The 19,845-nt window shown below is 38.6% G+C and overlaps 1 protein-coding gene across 1 annotated transcript; it reads left to right on the top strand.

The window, feature by feature from the left end:
- The first annotated feature begins 659 nt into the window (after positions 1–659).
- NCBP3 (nuclear cap binding subunit 3) lies at positions 660–19,750 on the top strand. Its single transcript, XM_076354308.1, has 13 exons — positions 660–838; positions 2,595–2,660; positions 4,808–4,913; positions 5,901–6,026; positions 8,367–8,495; positions 10,784–10,857; positions 11,777–11,885; positions 12,642–12,741; positions 13,079–13,185; positions 14,305–14,590; positions 15,415–15,572; positions 16,783–16,947; positions 17,463–19,750. The coding sequence occupies exons 1-13, from the start codon at positions 686–688 to the stop codon at positions 17,696–17,698; spliced, it is 1,815 nt and encodes a 604-aa protein (XP_076210423.1). The 5' UTR covers positions 660–685; the 3' UTR covers positions 17,699–19,750.
- Positions 19,751–19,845: the final 95 nt, after the last annotated feature.

The following is a 19,845-nucleotide window of genomic DNA, read 5'->3' as shown; positions in this document are numbered from 1 at the left end:
TAATTAGGGGAATGAAGAACTCGTCCCCTGGGGATCGGTTAGACCATAGGGTTCGTTTAGGCCGAGAGGAGGTAGGGCTTCCCCCTCCAAACAGCCTGAACACCTCGGGTGGGAAAACAGCACTGGACAAAGAGAGTAACTGAGCCCAAGGACGAGAGGGTACAGGCCGACTGCGGAGAACCGTAAGCTGAAAATTAGCTTTGTTTCATCAGAGAGGTGAAATTCCGGAGGGACCTTCCCACAGCGGGGAGGGGAGGGGAGGGGAGGGGGGGAAATGAAGGTTTTAGGAATTCACATCGCTTTTCTAAAAAATCGTTGCAGGAAGCGGAGCCTGCTCTGACGAGGCCTGCGCCTCACAACCCCCACCTCCACCGGGGTCTGGCTCTCTGCGCACACCGCGTGTCTCCCCCCGCTGACGCGGCCCCCGCGGCGGGGCTGGGGGCGCCCGGGGAAAATGGCGGTGTAGTCCTCTCGCTCTCCGTAGTCCTGGAGGACCGGCGGCGCCGCGCTCTCTCCGTGTCTCTATGGCCGTGGTGCGCGCCGGAGCGTGTTGGCCCCCAACCGGCTCCAGCTTCGGGTGGCGCTCTATCCGCCCCAACGGCTCGGTGGTGGTTCTGGGAGGCGGCGCTCTGTGCCGCGGCGGTGCCGTCTCGCTGGCCGGGCGGAGGGCGGGCCTGGCGGAGCCATGGCGGCCGTGAGGGGCCTGCGGATCTCGGTGAAGGCGGAGGCAACGGCGACAACGGCGGAGCCTCGCGGCCCGGAGCCTGAGCCTATGGAAGTGGAAGAGGGCGAGCTGGAGACCATCCCTGTGAGGCGCTCGCTCCGGGAGCTCATTCCGGTGAGGGGCGTGCGGTGGGGTCACGGGCAGGGGGGACGAAGGAGGGACCAGCCCCTGAGGAGAGGCAGGGTACGGGGGAGGGGGTCTGCAGGGGTCTGTAAGGCCAATTGGAGGTACCTTGGTGGGAAAAGGGGCGACGTGGGGTGGGAGGTGCACGGGGGGAAGCGGTAGGGTGAGGGCGGCGGGGAGCGGGGCCATGAGGGGACTTAGAGGTATCTGAGGAGAGTTTGGGGGCAAATTGTAAGAGGAGGCGGCCAGGATGTGCTTGGGAGCGAAGGGAATAAAGGAGGTGGTGGGGTGGTGGAAAAGAGGGTTTGGGGTGTCGTGATGGACTGTAGAGGAAGGCTGCGGGTGGGAGAGCGTAAAAGGAATGCTTGATGCAAGAAATATAGGGGATACCTGGAGTAGGGAGGGGGGAGGTGACTGTGGGAGAACTGAGTCAGAGGCGCTGGGTATGTGGGCTCTGATGGGTGAGTTCTGAAGGTTTTCTTTCTCCCCCCCCCGCTTCGTTTTTGCTAATTGTTCCTGTATAAGTTTTAGTAGGATCAGGTTTAATACATAAAAGTGGGTCAGAGTTCTTCTAACCTCCTAAGTAGTCTTTTGCTCTCAAAACTTGTGTGGAAATCACTTTAGAAACTAATCTCTAGTTAGCTGATTTACCAACATGCTTGAGGTTCTACCAAATATGTGGCCTAAGAAACAGCACCCTACTGTACTTCCTTGTGCTCCATGAGTCAACCTTAGACAGTGGGGGTTTTTTAAAGTTAAAAATAACGTTTATTTTGCTTTGCTTTTTCTTTTTAATAGCTCTAAACATTTAGCAGCCTTAGATAAACTTTGATGCTGTTACTAAGAAAAGCGGTTAGATTGTGTGTACTTTGGTATTTCTAAACTGAGACTGGCCTACTTTCTAGAAAAAGTCCTTTAGCCAAAATAATTATTGCAGCACAAGTGTAAAGAACACGTTTACTCCTAAAGCAAGCAAGAGGTATTCTTCCAGCTCCAGACTTTTGCCAGGTGATGGTCCTGAGGGTGCCAGAATGAAGAGGTGCCATTTTTACATACGCAAACAATGGAAGGGACTGAATTGGGTCATTGTTCCAGGGTCTGTGTGGTTTAGTGCAGTCTTGTGAATTCAGCAGTCCTGACTGATGGAAATGAAACTTGTAATATTTTTTCCCACATCATTCTCCGTTTTTACTCTTTATCAGTAGGGTTGTATCAAAACAGTAATGTTTCATCTTGCTGGTATTTGGAAGTTGGGTTTGAAATAATGCTAGGCATAAAAAGTTAAGTGTTTAATTGTGGGTATGGCTTGAGTTTTGAGACTAAAAGCTGCAAGTTGACACTTCAGGAGTTAGGTATCCCTGTTAAATCTGTTCATGTTTTACAAGGAAATTATACCCAAAACCAAAATTGTGGAAGTTTTAGCTAGGAAAGGTGTTTGATGACTTCCTCTGTATGGCTGAGAGAGAGTAAGGAAAAACCTTAGCAGCGGCAGACACAGAAACAATTTTGCTGAAGAAAAGAATCCTGATAGTAAAGGAAGTTTGGTTCAGTTCATGTGCTTTTACCTTCACTGACATCAGCGAGAGTTATTGCTTGTGTACCTGTCTATCTAGGGATGTAGCTTGGAGTAAGGATCAAGGAAAAGAAGATGTATTTATTGTAGAAATGGCCAGATTTTTTTTCAGCATAGCAAGTATGTTGCTTTTGGTGTTCATTGTGATTTCACCACCATTTTGCTTTGTTTCAGGACACTAGTAGGAGATACGAAAACAAAGCTGGAAGTTTCATTACTGGAATAGATGTAACCTCCAAGGTAAATTTTGTGCTGTGGTTCTTCAACATGTTCTAATTATTGCTACTGGAAAGGAGGAACCGTTTCATTTATTTCTTCCCCAGCGTGCACAGAAGCTTAGCCTCATGTTCAGATAGCTGGCATTTTTCTGGGGAATTCTCCTTTTGTTGGTTGTGGCCTGCATCAGGACCTGATATCTCTTGTAAACTGTGAGAATTAGCATTTTTAAGCTACAAAAATTTGTGTGCCAAAACCTGAAAATGTTTCTATTGAAATCGCCTTGGTGCCACTCGATATTGCAAAACAAAGCCCTTTGAGACAAGTCAGCTGCGGGTTTTCCTCTTAGGTGAGTGACAGAAGGAAGAACAAGTGCTTGGCAGGAAAATCTGGTTTCATTGCCTTGTATCTTCCAAGGGCATGTTGTTGTTTAATTATTTAAGACATAGTTTGGAGAATGTGAACAGCTGTTGCATTTAAATAACTTAGTTACATAATTCTGTGGAACTTCAGGAGTTTAATCCTACAGCTCACGTCTACATTTAATACTAAATTGGCTGTTGTTTCATATTGTACAATTGACCACTATATCTAGCATTTGGTAGTGAAGAAAAAGCATTTAGTCATATACTTTATAGGACTGATACAATTTCACATGTTCTAACAAATATGAATCCCCACCACAACAGTGTGTTGACAAATGACATGAATTCCCATTTTGCATTACTGAAACTCAGAAGATTGTGCTTATCAAAGAGTACAAAAAGGATTTCAGGTGAAGACTGAAACTCAGCTTTCTGGCTTCAATAGCTAGCTTGTGTGTATTGTAATTCGGTAAAGAATTTGAAGTTCCTCTAGTTAGGGGAAAGCTGTCATCTTTTGTTATGTTCTTTAACGATGCAACTCTGAAAAACTTTAAGAAATGTCGTCAAAGATGTTTTGGCAATCTTTAAAAACTAGTAATAAGCCCATGTTTATTTGGGTATCATTGGTGGCAGTTTTTGCTTAATCACAGTTTGTGCTCCAAATTTGACCTTGGTTAGTAACATCCAAAAATCTATAATGCTTCCTAATAAATTCTGTAGAATAAGGAGCTTCTCAGTCAGTTTCAAAAATTGCACAAGATCCCCATAAACTATTTCTTATAGTTTATAGTTTTATATAGTTTATAGTTTATAGTTTTATACAGTTTATAGTTTTCTTGTAGAAATTAGTGGGTGGAAGAAGGTAGCAGCTGAATGTGATTTCCATAGATTGGAAAAGGAATGTAAATTCACGTTGCAAGGGTGGTTTTGGGGAGTAAGCATGCAGTGAGATTGCCAGAAAGATATAAGGTTGTTGACAGTCATGCTTTCTTCAGTGATACTGAAGGCTGTAGAAGAGCTGTTTGCTACAGTTGGGCACTGGATCATGGAACTGGAAGGCTCTGAGATTGTCATGTGGCTAGAAATCCCGTAACTGAAATCATAGAAAAAGAAGGAGGAGCCAGTGCAGGTTTTCCAATTGGATTGGGATTGCTGGAAACTGGTTTATTGACAAGCATGGCTGAGACCTGAGAATTAGTAGTTCCCTGCAATGACCCTGAAGGAATTACGTTAGAGTGCCAGACAAAAGATATGGTATACTACAAAATAAAGATACAAAATATCTATAGCTCATGAGCTACTTAAAAGCAGCTTGAATTGCCAGTCTAAATAAGATATCTGTGGTTAGCACTCCAGCTAGTGGTGTTAAATTCATGGTCAGAGAGACAAGTTTACATTTTTGTATATATTTAAAAAACAGATAAGGAAAAATCTCTTAAAAGACCAATTTTCCATGTGGTAGAAATGCTAGTTTTAAGAAAGGGTTTTTTTGAGCACAGCCTCTGTACATTTGTTAGGAAGGAAAAGGTTATGTTACTGTTCCATCATGGAGTCTGAGCATTGTCCAAGATAGCTTGTTTTCCGTGCATCTTGATTCCCATTATGTTGCTGGACCTACATTAAAACTATTACGTGGCACAGAAACGTTTCAATGAATTATTTCTGCATTGTGAAACATACAAGTCTCTTTAGAATTAATAGAATTATTAATATAGATTGTTGTTGTCTGGTAAATTTTACTTTAAATCTCTTGTTGGGAATGCTGCTGTGATTCCTGTTTTGACTGCATTGTTTTGCATTTTGCAGGAAGCGATTGAGAAAAAGGAACAGAGAGCAAAACGCTTTCATTTTCGAGCTGAAGTGAATCTTGCCCAAAGGAATGTGGCGCTGGATCGGGACATGATGAAGAAAGGTACAAGTTTATCCAACAGTCAAGAAGAAAAGATCCTGTTGTTCCCTTCCTCACAGTTCCTTTACTTGATTTATCCTATAATATTTCCTGCATCCCAGAGGTTTTCCCAGATCGTTGCCAAAAGAAACAACTTTTTTTTTCCCCCCACGTTTTTGTTTTAATGTCATTACTTTTTAACCTACTTGACAGTTATCATTTTGCTCCCCATTTTACCAACCCCAGAAAGAAGAAAACATTTTTTGTGTACCTTATTTACTGTTTGGCAACGGCACCTAGTGCTACAACATGTCCAAGATTCATTTTCTGGATCAGTGCTGCTTTAAGGATCTTTAAATTCTTTGAAGAGACCTTGGTCACTGTTTGTGTATGAGTGGAGGACTCTGTGTCCCATGCACAGTGAGATCAGATTCTGTGCTGTACGCGCAGTGAAGCTGGACTGATTGCGCATGTGCTCTTAGATGGCAAGCTGGGCATGTCGGAATATAAGCAGATCAGCCGGCAGATGTGTGCGCAACAGATTGGTGCTTTTGGCATCCAGTTAGTTCTCAAGGCTTTCTTTTTTTTTCCCAACTGGCAGCTTGGACCCACTAAGCCGTGGCCTGTAACAGCTCTCCATCGGATGATACAAGTGGAAGTGCTTTGTACACACGTCCTGGTCACAGGCCTCATTAGTATTCTGGCTACTTGATGGTAGTACTTTGGCAGCATTTAAAAAAAATGTTTTTAAGGCAGTTTGATTGCTATGCAGTATGTGCATCTACCAATGCTTGTAATGTTAATGCTTTTTAATTTTCAATTTATTAAAGTTTTGCATTGTGGAATAATAATTCAAGTTACGGTGTTTTAGAATAGTGTACATCATCCTTTGCTTTAATTAGCTTCCCTTTAGCTTATTTAAAATGTTTGCTTTATAAACCCATATGTTACTAATATAAAAGCTTGCTCTATAGAAATAAGAACCAGTTTTGTATCTCTTCCTCTTTATAGCAATTCCTAAAGTGAGACTGGACACAATTTACATTTGTGGGGTGGATGAGATGAGTACACAGGACATCTTTGCCTATTTCAAAGAGTATCCTCCTGCTCATATTGAGTGGTTAGATGATACATCATGTAAGTAAATGGAGTCTTTTGTCTGTAGTCCTTACTCTTTTTTTTTTTTTTTTTTAACATAGGTCATAGTTGTACCTCAGGTGTCTTAGTGGCTTTCAAAGTCACTGATCTTTGTTTCAGTTTCTCTGTCATTTGCCTTAGTCAAAAGAGATTTAGAAGGAAAGAATTAATAACGTATGGTGAAAATCTAACCCACTATCTGGTTGAGTATTTATTATTGGAAGGAGATAGCATAGAATAACTTGCAGGTCTTGTAAGTGGGGAACAAAAAAAAAAAAAAAGGTCTAAAATTTTGTGCTGTTTACATCTTGACATAAATAGTATACCTGCTTGTGAGTGTCACAAAAGATGACGTTCTGAGAGAAGATTATTGAGCTGTGTGCAGTAAGGCAGGTTGGTACGGTTTTGTGCTGCGACGGAGCAGACTTGTTGCCATATTTGTTTAGTGCATTCTCAAGGAGAAATTAGTGGGTGGAAGAAGGTAGCAGCTGAATGTGATTTCCATAGATTGGAAAAGGAATGTAAATTCACATTGCAAGGGTGGTTTTGGGGAGTAAGCATGCAGTGAGATTGCCAGAAAGATATAAGGTTGTTGACAGTCATGCTTTCTTCAGTGATACTGAAGGCTGTAGAAGAGCTGTTTGCTACAGTTGGGCACTGGATCATGGAACTGGAAGGCTCTGAGATTGTCACGTGGCTAGAAATCCCCGTAACTGAAATCATAGAAAAAGAAGGAGGAGCCAGTGCAGGTTTTCGAATTGGATTGGGATTGCTGGAAACTGGTTTATTGACAAGCATGGCTGAGACCTGAGAATTAGTAGTTCCCTGCAATGACCCTGAAGGAATTACGTTAGAGTGCCAGACAAAAGATATGGTATACTACAAAATATTGGTAACCTTGAAGTCACTGTGTATGACGGCTTGATATACTGCCACATGCTGACAGAAAATTTGAAACGCGATGAGCCCTGGGTGGGCAATTGCAGTGAAGAGCTGCTAGATGAACCTGTGGTGATGCATAAGCTAGCAAGTACACAGCTTAACTCTGTATCTGAGGCTACATTTCTAAGATTGTCTGATTATCCTTTTTCTTAAATGTTACATGCGTGGAACCAGAGTGAACTTGCAGTGCAAAAACGCAGGCTTCAGAGTCGTAACGGTACTTTACCCAATTACAGTTAAAACATATCTTTTTTTTAGTGATTATTTTTCATGCTGTGTCTGAGTTAGCATGCCAGCTACACTTGGTGAAAATTCCAAGAAAAAGCATTGTCTTTTTCTTTTTAAATTTGCGTCACAGCATGGCAAAAATTTTAACATTCCCAACTGAATTACATCTCCAGATGTCTTAGTGCAAAGGTGAATTTAGGCTGTGTTCTGTGTTTCAAACTGATGAACATAAAATGATAAAGGCTTTGAAAATTTGGAGATGTGAAGAGCAGGTAGGCATACATCAATGAAAAATTATTAGCCAATCATTGAAGTTAGTATCTGGGTGTTCTTCACCTTGTAAATCTTGTCTGTTCAAGTAATTTAAGAGAGAATCTTTTATGTTGGGACACTGCATAGTTTTCTTGATATCTGAATACAGTCTGCTTAACAGCAGAGCAGTAAATGACATTTGTTGCTGTGTTTGCACTGAATGCATTCGTGCAGAAAGCTTTTGTTCAAAACCTGTTTCTAAGCAGTTTTAGCTCTTTCAATTTCAGCATCTATAAAATGCTTTTAATTGGCCTAATAAGTTATATTTTAGTACCTGTATATGCTGATACTTAAGGCATGTGTGAGGCATGTACTGAATCATATTGTTAACCTGTGTACACTATAATTCGTGCTTGAGCAGTCTCTCCTATTTTCCCCTATTTTCCTGCTTTTCGGAAAAGATTAATAGAATTCTGCAATAAGGTCCAAGGTTCTGTTAAACTGCCAAAGGGGAAAAAAAATAATCAAGGTTTCTTTCTTCCCCCACCCCCCTTTAATCGCACTTGTCTGCTAACACGTTCATGAAATACACTGACCCTGATTCAATATCCTAATTTGCTGTGCTCAGGAAGCAGTCTCTAATATATATGGTTGTGCATTTCAGTGATTTTGGTTTTGATCAGTTGCTGTATGTGTTTGTTGTCATGTGATGAAAGCTGTGTGTCCTCCACCTTATCAAGTGTGTTAAAGAATATGACTTTCTCTGCAAGAGGTGCATCTAGTTACTTTTTTGTCATGTCACTATCTAAGAGTGTTTCTGAACTTTTGTTAGTAATTTCCCTTCAGTAAGGCAGTGTATGTGACTGCTTGATTATACAAACTGCGTTCTGTTTTTGTATGTGTTTATATATGTCATAGGTAATGTGGTCTGGCTTGATGAAGTAACGGCGACACGGGCTCTAATAAATATGAGTTCCTTGCCTGATCAGGAGAAAACAAAAAGCAGAGAAAACAATGAAGAGAAGACAGCTGAAAAAACCAAGAAAGGTAGACTGAGATATGCATATATAGACATCATCTGGTTAAATCAATGAAACTTTAAACTTGTGCTTGGGTACTGCATAATCTAAATTACTGAAGGAGCTTCTATCATATAGTTTCAGGTAAATGTATTCTGCCACTTTAAAAAAGGCTTTCATCTTGGAAACCTTTTGAAGAAGCTGCTTCTTAAAAGGTGGGTTGGAGCTAGACCAAAAGCAGTAATTCAGTCGATACTGAACATGTTAGATGCAGGGTCATATTCAGATATGGTATTTATAGTGGTACATGTTGCACAGAAATAAGTCTGTGTGATGTGCGTACAAAGGCAGTAAAAGGATGGATTCTAAGTGTGGAAGAAGAAGGTGTAAGAACATGTCTTATTTTTGAAATACCACAGTTGATCCCTTTCTTGATACACCACCATCCTTTAAGTATATCACTCACACTGATGTGACAGTGTATCACTTCACCACTGTGTATATCATCTCTAAATTTGGCTATTATACTTTCAAGAAAGAAGCACACTGAAAGGTCAGTTATAAAAGAGCAAAGCAGCGAAAGTACATCTTAATGTTGTGATATATCTGGTACCTGAATGCCTTAATTGTAAATTTATTTTACTTTTATGGATGTTAATTAAAAATTGGGCTTTTTCTACCTTAGGACTGTTTTACTGTTAGGCTGGTGTGATAAATTGCTGTGGTTCAAAGTACTGTACCACACAGTACAAAGCGAAGAGAGATGTTGTATTTATTAACTCTTCCGTACGTTTTGCTTAAACATGCTATATGAACAAAATGCAAATAGCCAGCCTCTCTGTTAGATATTTGCAGTGCTACCAAAAGCCTTTCTAGCAAGTTTGGGGTTTAGGGCTTTGTTAAACTTGTGGATCCTTCTAACTCATCCCCTTTTCTTCTTGTTGCTTTTCTCCACAATGCAGTCGCTCCTCAACAATCCATGTGACTTTAATTTTTGGGCAAATGTTGATAATGCTTCAAGGAAGACTCGTTATGAAGTTTTTGGAGATTAGTGACTGCCCTGTTTAAATGGAGCATAAATATATGTATTTAATCTTCTTGACTACAAATTACATATTACATCATCATTACACCACATCTCAAAATAAAAAATGTCATCTAAATTATTCCTGTTCATCTGGAAAAGTGGGATATTAGATAAAGTACAAACTGTTCAATTACATCTTAAGGTGTGAGATGCATACAGATACACTGCAGTAATCTGGCTTAGTTGCATTCCTGTTTTAGATAGTAATTTGAGGGCTATCTAGGCATGTATGGAAGCAAGAGACTAGTCTTTACTGTGAGAAGCTTATCATTTTTGGGGAAAAAAAAGTGTTTGAATGCTGTCCCTGATGGAACTTAATTATTCAGGTTTGAATTTGGCTCATTTGTTTACCTAAATTCTCTCTTTGGTTTCAGTTTGGTTAATTGTGCTTTACTCTTCTTTGAACTTGGGTATATTTTCAGGATCTTTTGAACAGCTACGGCTCTCAATGTTTTCAAGTCTACTGTTGGCTGAGATTAAGATAAGGAAATCTGAAATATAAAAGAGGGTTTTTTTAGTCTTATGTCTATGAAGTACTTTGAGATCTTTGCAAATGATACCGGTATATGTTGATAGCTGTCCATATTCACTACTTTTTTTTGTTTCCTGAGGACTGTTTGAAAAAAAATATTCCTATATCAATTTTCTTACTCTGAGCTAAAAAGAACCCTGAAAAATCTGTGCAAGCATCTCACAATTATAGTAGTTCTGGAAGTGTATACTCTTCTGTTAGTTATTTCACTTCGAAATTAAGACACTAAGGTATCTTAATCTTTTTTTTCCTCCTGCTCTCTCTCAGAAACTTCTAAGCTTTTGAATAATAACTTATTTTACATTGTTAGTATTGGATACTTGTAGGTACTTGCAGCATTTTAAAGGGAGGCTGAAGGAAATAGGCTTTTACATGCCTTTTACAGTCTTGGCCTTGCTGATCTCTGTCATACCCTGAAATGCAGTGCAATTTCATTTGCTTTCAAAGAATTAATAATCCATGTGTGCTGCCGCAGGCAGTTATCTGCACAGAGGCTGTCTAGTTAATGTTATTCTGTGCTCGTGCATGCTTCAAATTTCTGTAGACATTTACTGTTTTGATTATCCTCTAGGATGCACAGAAGAAAGGGTAACACCTTCAGTTTGATTTCAGAGAATGTAGGTAATAATAATCAAATGTGACTGACACACTAAAATGGAGGGTTTTTTTTCCCCCTCCCAATTATTTTCCTTCTTAGAAAAACAGGAGGAAAGTTCTGATGATGAGACAGAAGAAGGCGAGGTTGAGGATGACAATCCAAGTGACGTTGAGGTCAGTAAGGAAAGTGAAAACACTATTATGGAAGTTCTGCTCTGACTGGTGTAAAGTCTTCGTAGCGTTATAGTTCTAACCATATATATTTGCAATTCACAATTATCAAAGTAGATTAGATGGGGAAATGACAGGAAGCACAGATATGCTGTTGGTAAGAATAGCTATGTAAGAGTGTTTTGTGAAAGTAGATTTTGTAAGAGTGCTAGGGCTCTACATCCAGCATGTAAGAGCTAGACTGGCTGCTCTTTTCTGCTGAGAGGAGGCAATGAAAGAACAATAATGGAAGGCAATGGCCTTTCAGCAGTGAGGGCAGTGCTTAAAGAGACAAATAGGATTTAGGCTGTCCATAGATATGTGTGGGAATCAGCACACGCATTGACATTTTGTAAGTAATTTAATCTTCACTGGCTGAATATATAATAGGTGTGATTAGTATTTTCTTTAGGAATGGCTCAGTGAACACTCATACATCATGGAAGGCTGAATTTTAGTTTCTATAAAGCAGATATAAATGGGAAAAAAAAAGCCTTTTAGTCATTGTGTGAGGGCATGAGAACCTGTTAGTAAAACCATTTAGATATGAAACAAGCAAAAAAAATCAAATAGTTGTTTTTCAGTGTCCAAGTTGTGCTATTTATTTTCTGCATTTCAGTCCGTAGTGTAGGGTCATTTGAAAATTACTGGATTTAATAATCTGATAATGTTATGAAGGAAGAGAAGGAAATATTTTAAACCTTTAGGGCAAATTACTTTAAAAATCCACATTAGTTTGTCAAGAAAAAAAGCAGAGTTCATTTGAACATAATTTGAAAAGTAACTTTCTTAATAATCAGTTGATTGCTTCTCTGTAAGCAATCCATTTTTGTTCAACAGTAATTTTATTTTTGAGTCCAAAATACCTTTTTTCCCCCCAAAGTTGGATGCCCTCTCCCAGGTAGAAGAGGATTCTCTCCTGCGTAATGATCTTCGCCCTGCCAATAAACTGGCTAAAGGAAACAAGCTATTCATGAGATTTGCTACTAAAGGTAAACGAACAGCTTAACGAGCATAATGAATTAATCGCTTGTTGTAGTCTTATTTGTTGACTAATTAATGACTTGAAGTACCTAATTTTTATTTGCAAAATTGTTTGCAAATTTTTTTTGCTAATCATTAGGTATTAAGATTTTGCAATAAATCTGTATTTAATATGTGAATTAAATCTAGTTCAAGTTGTATGAAAATTATTGCACATAAAAATTTTATCTTGGGCTCAAGGCATTCTTCTCAATACCAGAGAATAGGTTTTATGATGCCCTTCTCCACAGAGGTAAATTTCACATTTTATCAATATGGAAATCATTTGAGATGCTGATGAGGTATTAGTGGAAATTATTGCTAAATACAGTTGAGATATAAAATGATATTTATGAGTAAAATGAAAATCCCACATGGCCCAGAAATTGTATGTAAGTGACACATCCAGAAAGAAAAGAAAGGTCATGAATAAGGTAAGTATAGCCTCCAGCAGTTACAGTGGGATGTAATGCTCTGTTAAGCTGATATGTAGAAACTCAGTCTCCCTAGAATTAAGTTTCTAGACACAAATAAAAATGTGGTGGTAGGAGACATTTCAGAGGTGTCAGCAAAATTGTATCCTTCATGAAGGAGGTTGAAGTAATGCTGATCTGTAAGACATAGTCAGTCTCTCTGTGTCTTTGATGGATGGTTATTTATTTTTATGCCAGTGTTGTAAGATACATTCTAAGAGGGAAATATTCCTTTAATTTTTGGTTTTTTAGATGACAAAAAAGAGCTGGGAGCTGCAAGGCGAAGCCAGTATTACATGAAATATGGCAATCCGAATTATGGAGGCATGAAGGGGATTCTTAGCAATTCTTGGTGAGTATTGGATAGAGGAGTTGGAACATTGCAGGTAATTGGACAAGATAGTCTAAAACTGTTTTAATTTGAGGATTTTCTTTCTATTCAGTTTATGTAGATGCTTCTTACTTGTAAACAATGTTTTTGCAATGTGAGTATGAATTTGCAAGGGGAGTATTTTCTCATGAAAATAAAGAATATTTATATTCAAAACATTCAGAACAGATCTCTGACATAAATGTACATCTGCTATTAAAGTGAGTGATAATTGCATATGCTTAATCCAGGACTGAATATGGGTCATTCATGATGCCTTTTCTGTGACAGGAATGTCATTCTTTTTATGGTGTTTCAGGAAACGAAGATACCATTCACGTCGAATCCATCGGGATGTGATAAAGAAAAGGACACTTATTGGGGATGATGTTGGCTTGACTCCTCCTTATAAGCATCGCCATTCAGGTAATTGATGCCAGTATTGTCAACCCTGTAAGAACACAACTGGGGAATGGAGGGCTGGAAAGGACCTTAAACAATGCCTCATGTAATCCCCTGCGGTGCGTGAAAGTGAAGTGTACTTCTAAAAAATACACCTATAACTGAATCACACTTTAAGAGTTTGCAGGGAGCGACTGAGGCAGAAACTTCATGCTGCTCATTGGCTTGCCAACATAGCTGCTACTTTTTATGTGATATTTTTCTTTTACAAATTTAGGACATGGGTGCTATAGCATCAAGGGCAAAAAGAAGAAATAACTTCTTTAAACTTCTTGGCAATTTGTCGTACGTGCTGTGTCAATTCTTCCGTTCTGTGAAAAAGCAAGCTCTAGATGTAGAACAATACGGATGAGAAAATTCTATTAATTAGGCTTGAATATCTTCATCTACTCCCTAAGGTAGGGGGTGTGCGTTAGAAAAATAATTGGTGTAAAAATCTTTGACGTGAGACAAATGCAGTGTCAATGTTTCATATGAGTGGCCTGTTAAAAATACAGCCATATATGTATCAAATCTCATGGAAGGTTCTGCATGTTGATGATGTACTGCTTCCTGAAAAGATGCTTGCACGCTGTTGATAACTAAATTTGAGTTTTGATTTATATTTAAATCGGTATATGTGATAAATTCGTACGAATGATATGTGCGTTCTTTTTGGCATTACTGCTTACAGGACTTGAAAGGATTATCGCGGAGCCAGCAGTTGTCACATTAAGCCCTGCAAGGTCGTAGGAATTGTTATGCTTAGTTCAGGAAGTATGAACTGCACCTACTACAAGAGGCAGTTGTATTTTATGTATTCAGTCCAGCTTTATGCTTGAGCAGGCTTCTGAGATAGTGAACACCATGGACTTTTTTTCTCCTGTGGCGATTTTCTTCCACTTAGGCTATTCTGTAATATACATTCCACTTAGACTATTTTGCAAAATATTCTCTCCCTTTAGCCTTAGGGAACTACAAAGACTCATTTGTAATGGATCATTAATTACAGTGATTTTTTTTTTTTTTTTTTGGCCTTGGTTTTGAGGTACCTTATATGAATGATAAAGTTCGGTTTATCAGAATCAGTTTGTTTTGCTACAGGCTTGGTAAATGTTCCTGAGGAGCCTATTGAGGAGGAAGAAGAGGAGGAGGAAGATCAGTATATGGATGAAGATGACAGAGTTGTGGTAGAGTACCGTGATGAACTGCAGGCTTTCAAACAGTCCCGAGACCGCAGTGCAGCAAGACGATCGAGTGCTAGTGCATCTGATTCTGATGAAATGGACTATGATCTTGAACTGAAAATGATATCAACACCCTCTCCCAAAAAGAGCATGAAAATGACAATGTATGCAGATGAGGTGGAATCACAACTGAAAAATATTAGGTAAAAGTTTTATTCTTTAAAAGTATCAGTGAAAAGGCATTCTAAATTTTAATTAGTGACAGAGCTGTCAAAGCTTAAAGACAAACTGTTGAAGCTATTTTTTCAATTCTTAACATAATTTTGTAGTAGATATTTTAAAAAGAAATACAAAATATAGAAAGCAGTGATACAGGCTTTTAATTACAATTAACATTTTAAAATATAGCTTCCTTTGCAGATTTCTGTAACCCTCCTTATTGATAATAATGAAGCTCAAAGTGGAATCAATAGGCATTTATGCAAGCAAGCACAATTAACTTCTTGCATTTCATAACTAGGCCAGGGAGAAAGAACTCCTCTTTCTCTTTTCCCTTTACCCCTTCCTCTTTTCTCAGAAAGAAGAATAACCCTTAAGTGTTGATGACAAAAAGGAATTTATGTTCATTATGGGCATATTAACCAAAATCGCATATATTGTAGATTATTAAAATAACTTTAACGTGTCCCTTCAGTAGCATGATTATACTTCATTATAAAGTCAAGTCCTTTAACAGTTTTGAGGTTGCTTATCTGCTCTGAATTTTGACCCAGAGACACAGCCTTAAGGAGACAAACTCGATACCTGCCTTGAAATAGATACTGAGGTATTCATGTGATTATTGCTAAACTTAGGATTCTGACTGGAACACGTGCTCTTCTAAGTAATGTTTTTACCTGTGTTTCTCAGTAGAGAAAGCCTGATATTACTGTTTTCTATGATGTAATTTTACATACAAAAAGACTTAAGTACTATACTAGATTTCATTTCATTTAAGGGATGTTAAATCTATTATTATTTTATTTAGGAATTCCATGCGAGCAGATAGCATAGCAACCAGCAACATCAAAAACCGGATTGGCAGTAAAGGATCATCAGAGAAAGTTGCAGATGTAAGACTACTGTTAGAAGAAAAACGTCAGAATAATACTGGGCCACGTCAGCCAAACAGCACTGTAAAATCAGGTAATTTTAAACTCTTACACTGTGCAGAATTGTGACTGGCTCATTAAAATGGATATATTCATTTCACATCTGTGCTCCACTGCAACTTACAAACCCGAGGGAATTCTGTTCAGCAGCAGTTTCTGCATCCATACAGTTAACTTTTCCTTGCTAAGAGACTGTGTTGGGGATTGCTTTGGGGAAAAATGAAGTACATTTGAGTGAAAGAGTGACATTTATTTTTATCCAGTTTATTTGCCTGTTTCTATTTCCCCCCACTTTGTCCTTTTTGATTTGCTCACTCCTTGAGGCAGAGATTCTGTATGACTGAGAAACATAGCATGTGGGGGGGGCTCATGTACAAAATGAAACGTGAAACACTAGCTACTTGCATGAAAGAACATGTATTACATGAATATGGACATATTTTTCAATTGACAAGGTTTATTTTTGGGCTTAATTGAGTGTTGCTTTTTTGACTCAGGTACGTGTAATTTCAGCTATTTCTGACATATGAGTATCCAGAGGATTATCTGATAAGTGAAAGATACTTTTTTGTGTCACTGTAATGTAGAAATTATGTTAGTATGTTTTACCCCTCCTGCACATTTTGGGGCTCTGACAAGTTGGCACATAAATCCTGCAACTTCCTTTGCCTTTATGTTTTTGTTTGAACCCTCTTTAAGACTAGGAATATCTAGCTAAACCAGACAAACTTCAGAATGTACGACTCGCATCATGCGTTAAGTATCAACATATTTAGGATTCTTATATTCCGTTTTTCATTTCATTCTGCAAAATATTAAGCAGTATTGGAATTCTAAAGCAAGGTATCTATTATCCGAAAAGAATCGTTGAAGGCATACCAATTTTTGTATAATCAGTCTCATGCTGGATACATACGCGCTGTGCTGCTAAACCAGAAATGCAGCAAGCCGTGGAATAACTTACTTTTTCAATCTTCTGGACATAGCACAACCTGAAAACATTAAATGTCAAATTTATTGCCAAAAAAAAAGAAAATGAAATCTGGATGAGTTTTATTGCAGACATTGCCAGGACTGAAATCTGAGTATGAAAGACCTAATGAAAAGACTAGAGAAAAGATAAAAACAGAGAATCTGGCTCATTTCAAGTTCCTCAAATTGTGCATCAAGCATAAAATTAGCTGGCAGAACTAAAATAAATACATCATGATTTTTGTCATTTTAATCACTGAAAATATCCCTAGATGTGCGGCAAAGACTGGGAAAAAGACCACATTCTCCAGAAATCAAACCTCCAAGTAGTACCTCTGCTCCTCGTCGAGAACCGATATCAGATGTACACAGCCGGTTAGGAATCCCCAAACAAGATGTAAAAGGCCTCTACTCTGATACCAGAGAGAAGAAATCAGGTCAGTTTTATGGAGAAAATGTAATACTGCAATGCCTTTGGTTTTACAGTATAAGAGAAATTTCAGCAGAAAATCATGAAGGATGTTCAGTTGAGTGAAATTAAAGACGAATTAGCAAATGTTTGTTCAGAGCTTTGAAATCTAAATACATGTAGGTAGGTTGAGCTGAGTATTTTTATGAGCGATGTTTTTATATAGGCATGCTTGAAAGTAGAGGACTACTTTAAAATGGTGGTCAAAACAGGGCACTAAAACAAGTGTGATGAATGCAATGGCACTTCAGACCTGTGCGTAGCGTTTTCTGCAAATGGGAAACAGTGAACAAGACTGCACTGAGCCTCCCGCATTTTAATTTCAACTCCTGCTTCAAAGCATAGTTAAGTTCCATGCCAAACATTAAGGTGGGAGGAGTACGAGGAGTTTAAAGAGATGCAGTGAATTTAAGACTTAGGTTCCTCCAGAATTCCTCTTAGTCCTGTCTTTTTTAAAAAAATGTTTGTTTTTCATCTGATTAGGTAATTTATGGACCCGATTAGGGTCTGCTCCGAAGGCACAAGAAAAGACTTCAGATAAACCTGAAAACTCTGTGGCATCTCCAGAGGAAGATGATTCAGAGCTCCAGCGGGTTTGGGGTGCTCTCATTAAGGAAAAAGAACAGTCTCGGCAAAAAAAGAGTCGATTGGATAATTTACCATCTCTACAAATTGAAATCAGCCGAGAAAGCAGTTCTGGATCAGACACTGAATCATGATTGTTTTTACATTCTGATCCTCAAGATTGTGACTCTGCAGTGTGGCAAGATTTCCTTTGCCCCAAAGCTGGACACTGGCAAAGACTCTGCAGTGAAGGTTCCAGAAGTGTCTCTGTTCCTTTTATACAAAAATAGAGATGCGTATACCACTTGAAACCTAAAGCAATCACGTTTGTCTGGAGTCTGTGGTTGGCCCTGTGTTATGTCGGGCATTGTCATATATGTTTATTACAGCAAACCTGTAGTTAATTCTAGCAAAACACTTTTCCCCAAGCTTTGAACTTAAAAGAAGAGGCAGAAATGCTCTGTATTTTTAAGAAGACCTTTTTGTTCTTAATATTTTTAACATGGAGCCTTTTAACAAAGTATTTTACACAGTTTGTCCAAAGAACAGGGCATTTCATAATCAACATCATTGCCTTGCCCTTCTGGCTCTTACCAGCACCTTTCCTTTCCTCTTGAAGTAATAACAATAATGCTTCCCGGGTAGGCAGCCAGCAAGGATAAAGCATGAAGGGACTATCACTTTCCCTTCCTCCAAAATACTGAATGTAAATCTAAGTTAAACGTTTCAGTACAGTGAAATTTCACATAGTATCCAAGTAGCATCACTGCTCTCAAGGAATTCTGCGCATTTATTTTGGTGATACTATGTTCTGCTGTAGTAGGGATCGAGATGTTCAAGACTGCAAAGTTGGATGTTTGAGAATTGTGTAAATTCCCAAGGGTTTAATTTTTTTTTTTGTTACATGATGAGAAATTATATTTCTTTCATTTCATCTGTATTATGTTTTGAAGAAATCTAACAATGTAAAAGCATACATTTTTATATTTGTGAGAATCTTCCTGTTGGCCACGGTGAAAGCTATAGTGGTGTTTTCCTATGTGCTGTTTAACTATATATATATAACTGAAAGAGAAGAGGAAAACTATAGGATCACTGTCTCATGTCAATATTTTTGAATGTTCTTATTGTATAGTACATGTGGATGTGGACATGGTTGACTTGTTACATTCAGCTTTTTTACCCGCATACCCTCCCTAGGTAGGAAAAAGGTTTGATCAGTGTGCAGCTGCAATTTTTTCTTGTTGCCTATGGCATTTATTTTGATTGCCAATAATTCTAAATGAGGAATAATGCTAGCACATCACATTCTGGTAAACAGAACAGGTAGCAAAAACATCGTCTGCTACATTTTGATAGTCTGAAAATTTGTTTGCATTGTCCCTATTTCCCAGGTTCTGTCAGTCCAAAATGTCTATGAATCTCTCTTCCCCTTTCTGCTTTTTAACAAACTCCCCCCCCCCCCCCATTTTTGTACTAAGTTGAAGTAGGTTTGAGGCTTCACAAAAGCAAGGAATCTGCGATTAACTTTTCTTATTGCTTTATTATGTGTGAGAATAGCAGCATAAAAAATTAAAGGTAAAAATGAAAGGTGCAGTGACTAGAAGGGTAATCTGGGGACTGACTGGGCTTCAAGCCTTATTATTTACTTGTTTTGTGACACTCATCCTTGATTTTATATTTAATTATTGAATATATAAATATGTCTCATAAAAGTACTGTTGAGAGTAAATGACTGCAATGTCTGATCACTGTAATAATTCATTTTAACGTGTGCTTTCATTAATATCCCTTCCAAAGCTTTCAAATAGAATCACACCCATACCGTACTCATTTCTTCAAGATCCTGATAAAATTTATTTAACCGGTGTCTTTTTGCCAGTAAACCTTTGTGTTTATTGATTATTTAAATCACTGTTCAAAGCAGTGATTACTGCTTTGAATCCATTATGACCTTTCCTGTTCCTGAAAGGAGATGGTGGATATGAATCGTGCACCTGGTCTACGAAGACAGGCTTCTGCGCTGTTACGAATCTTTGCGTGTTTTTAAGCTCAGCAACTGGTTGTGGTCTGCTGTTAACATTGCTGATAACCACTGTGTTTCCATGTAAATACTCATAACTTGAGCCCGGTGAAGGACAGACTAACTGGTGTGAAGGGCAGAATGGCAATGGGAATCCCTTCAACCGATATAAAAGATATGAACTAATGGATGTATGAAAGCAAGAAAAGCAATGTAGGCGAAGGCTTGCATTCGATGAAGAGGAGCCATTAAGGCTGGTTCTGTCTTCCAGGTAGTCAT

The sequence above is a fragment of the Aptenodytes patagonicus genome, chromosome 17 (genome assembly GCF_965638725.1).
Source record: "Aptenodytes patagonicus chromosome 17, bAptPat1.pri.cur, whole genome shotgun sequence".
In the NCBI taxonomy this organism is placed as follows: Eukaryota; Metazoa; Chordata; class Aves; order Sphenisciformes; family Spheniscidae; genus Aptenodytes; species Aptenodytes patagonicus.
Note: the sequence above shows the minus strand (reverse complement) of the source record. Positions and strands in the feature narration are given on the sequence as shown.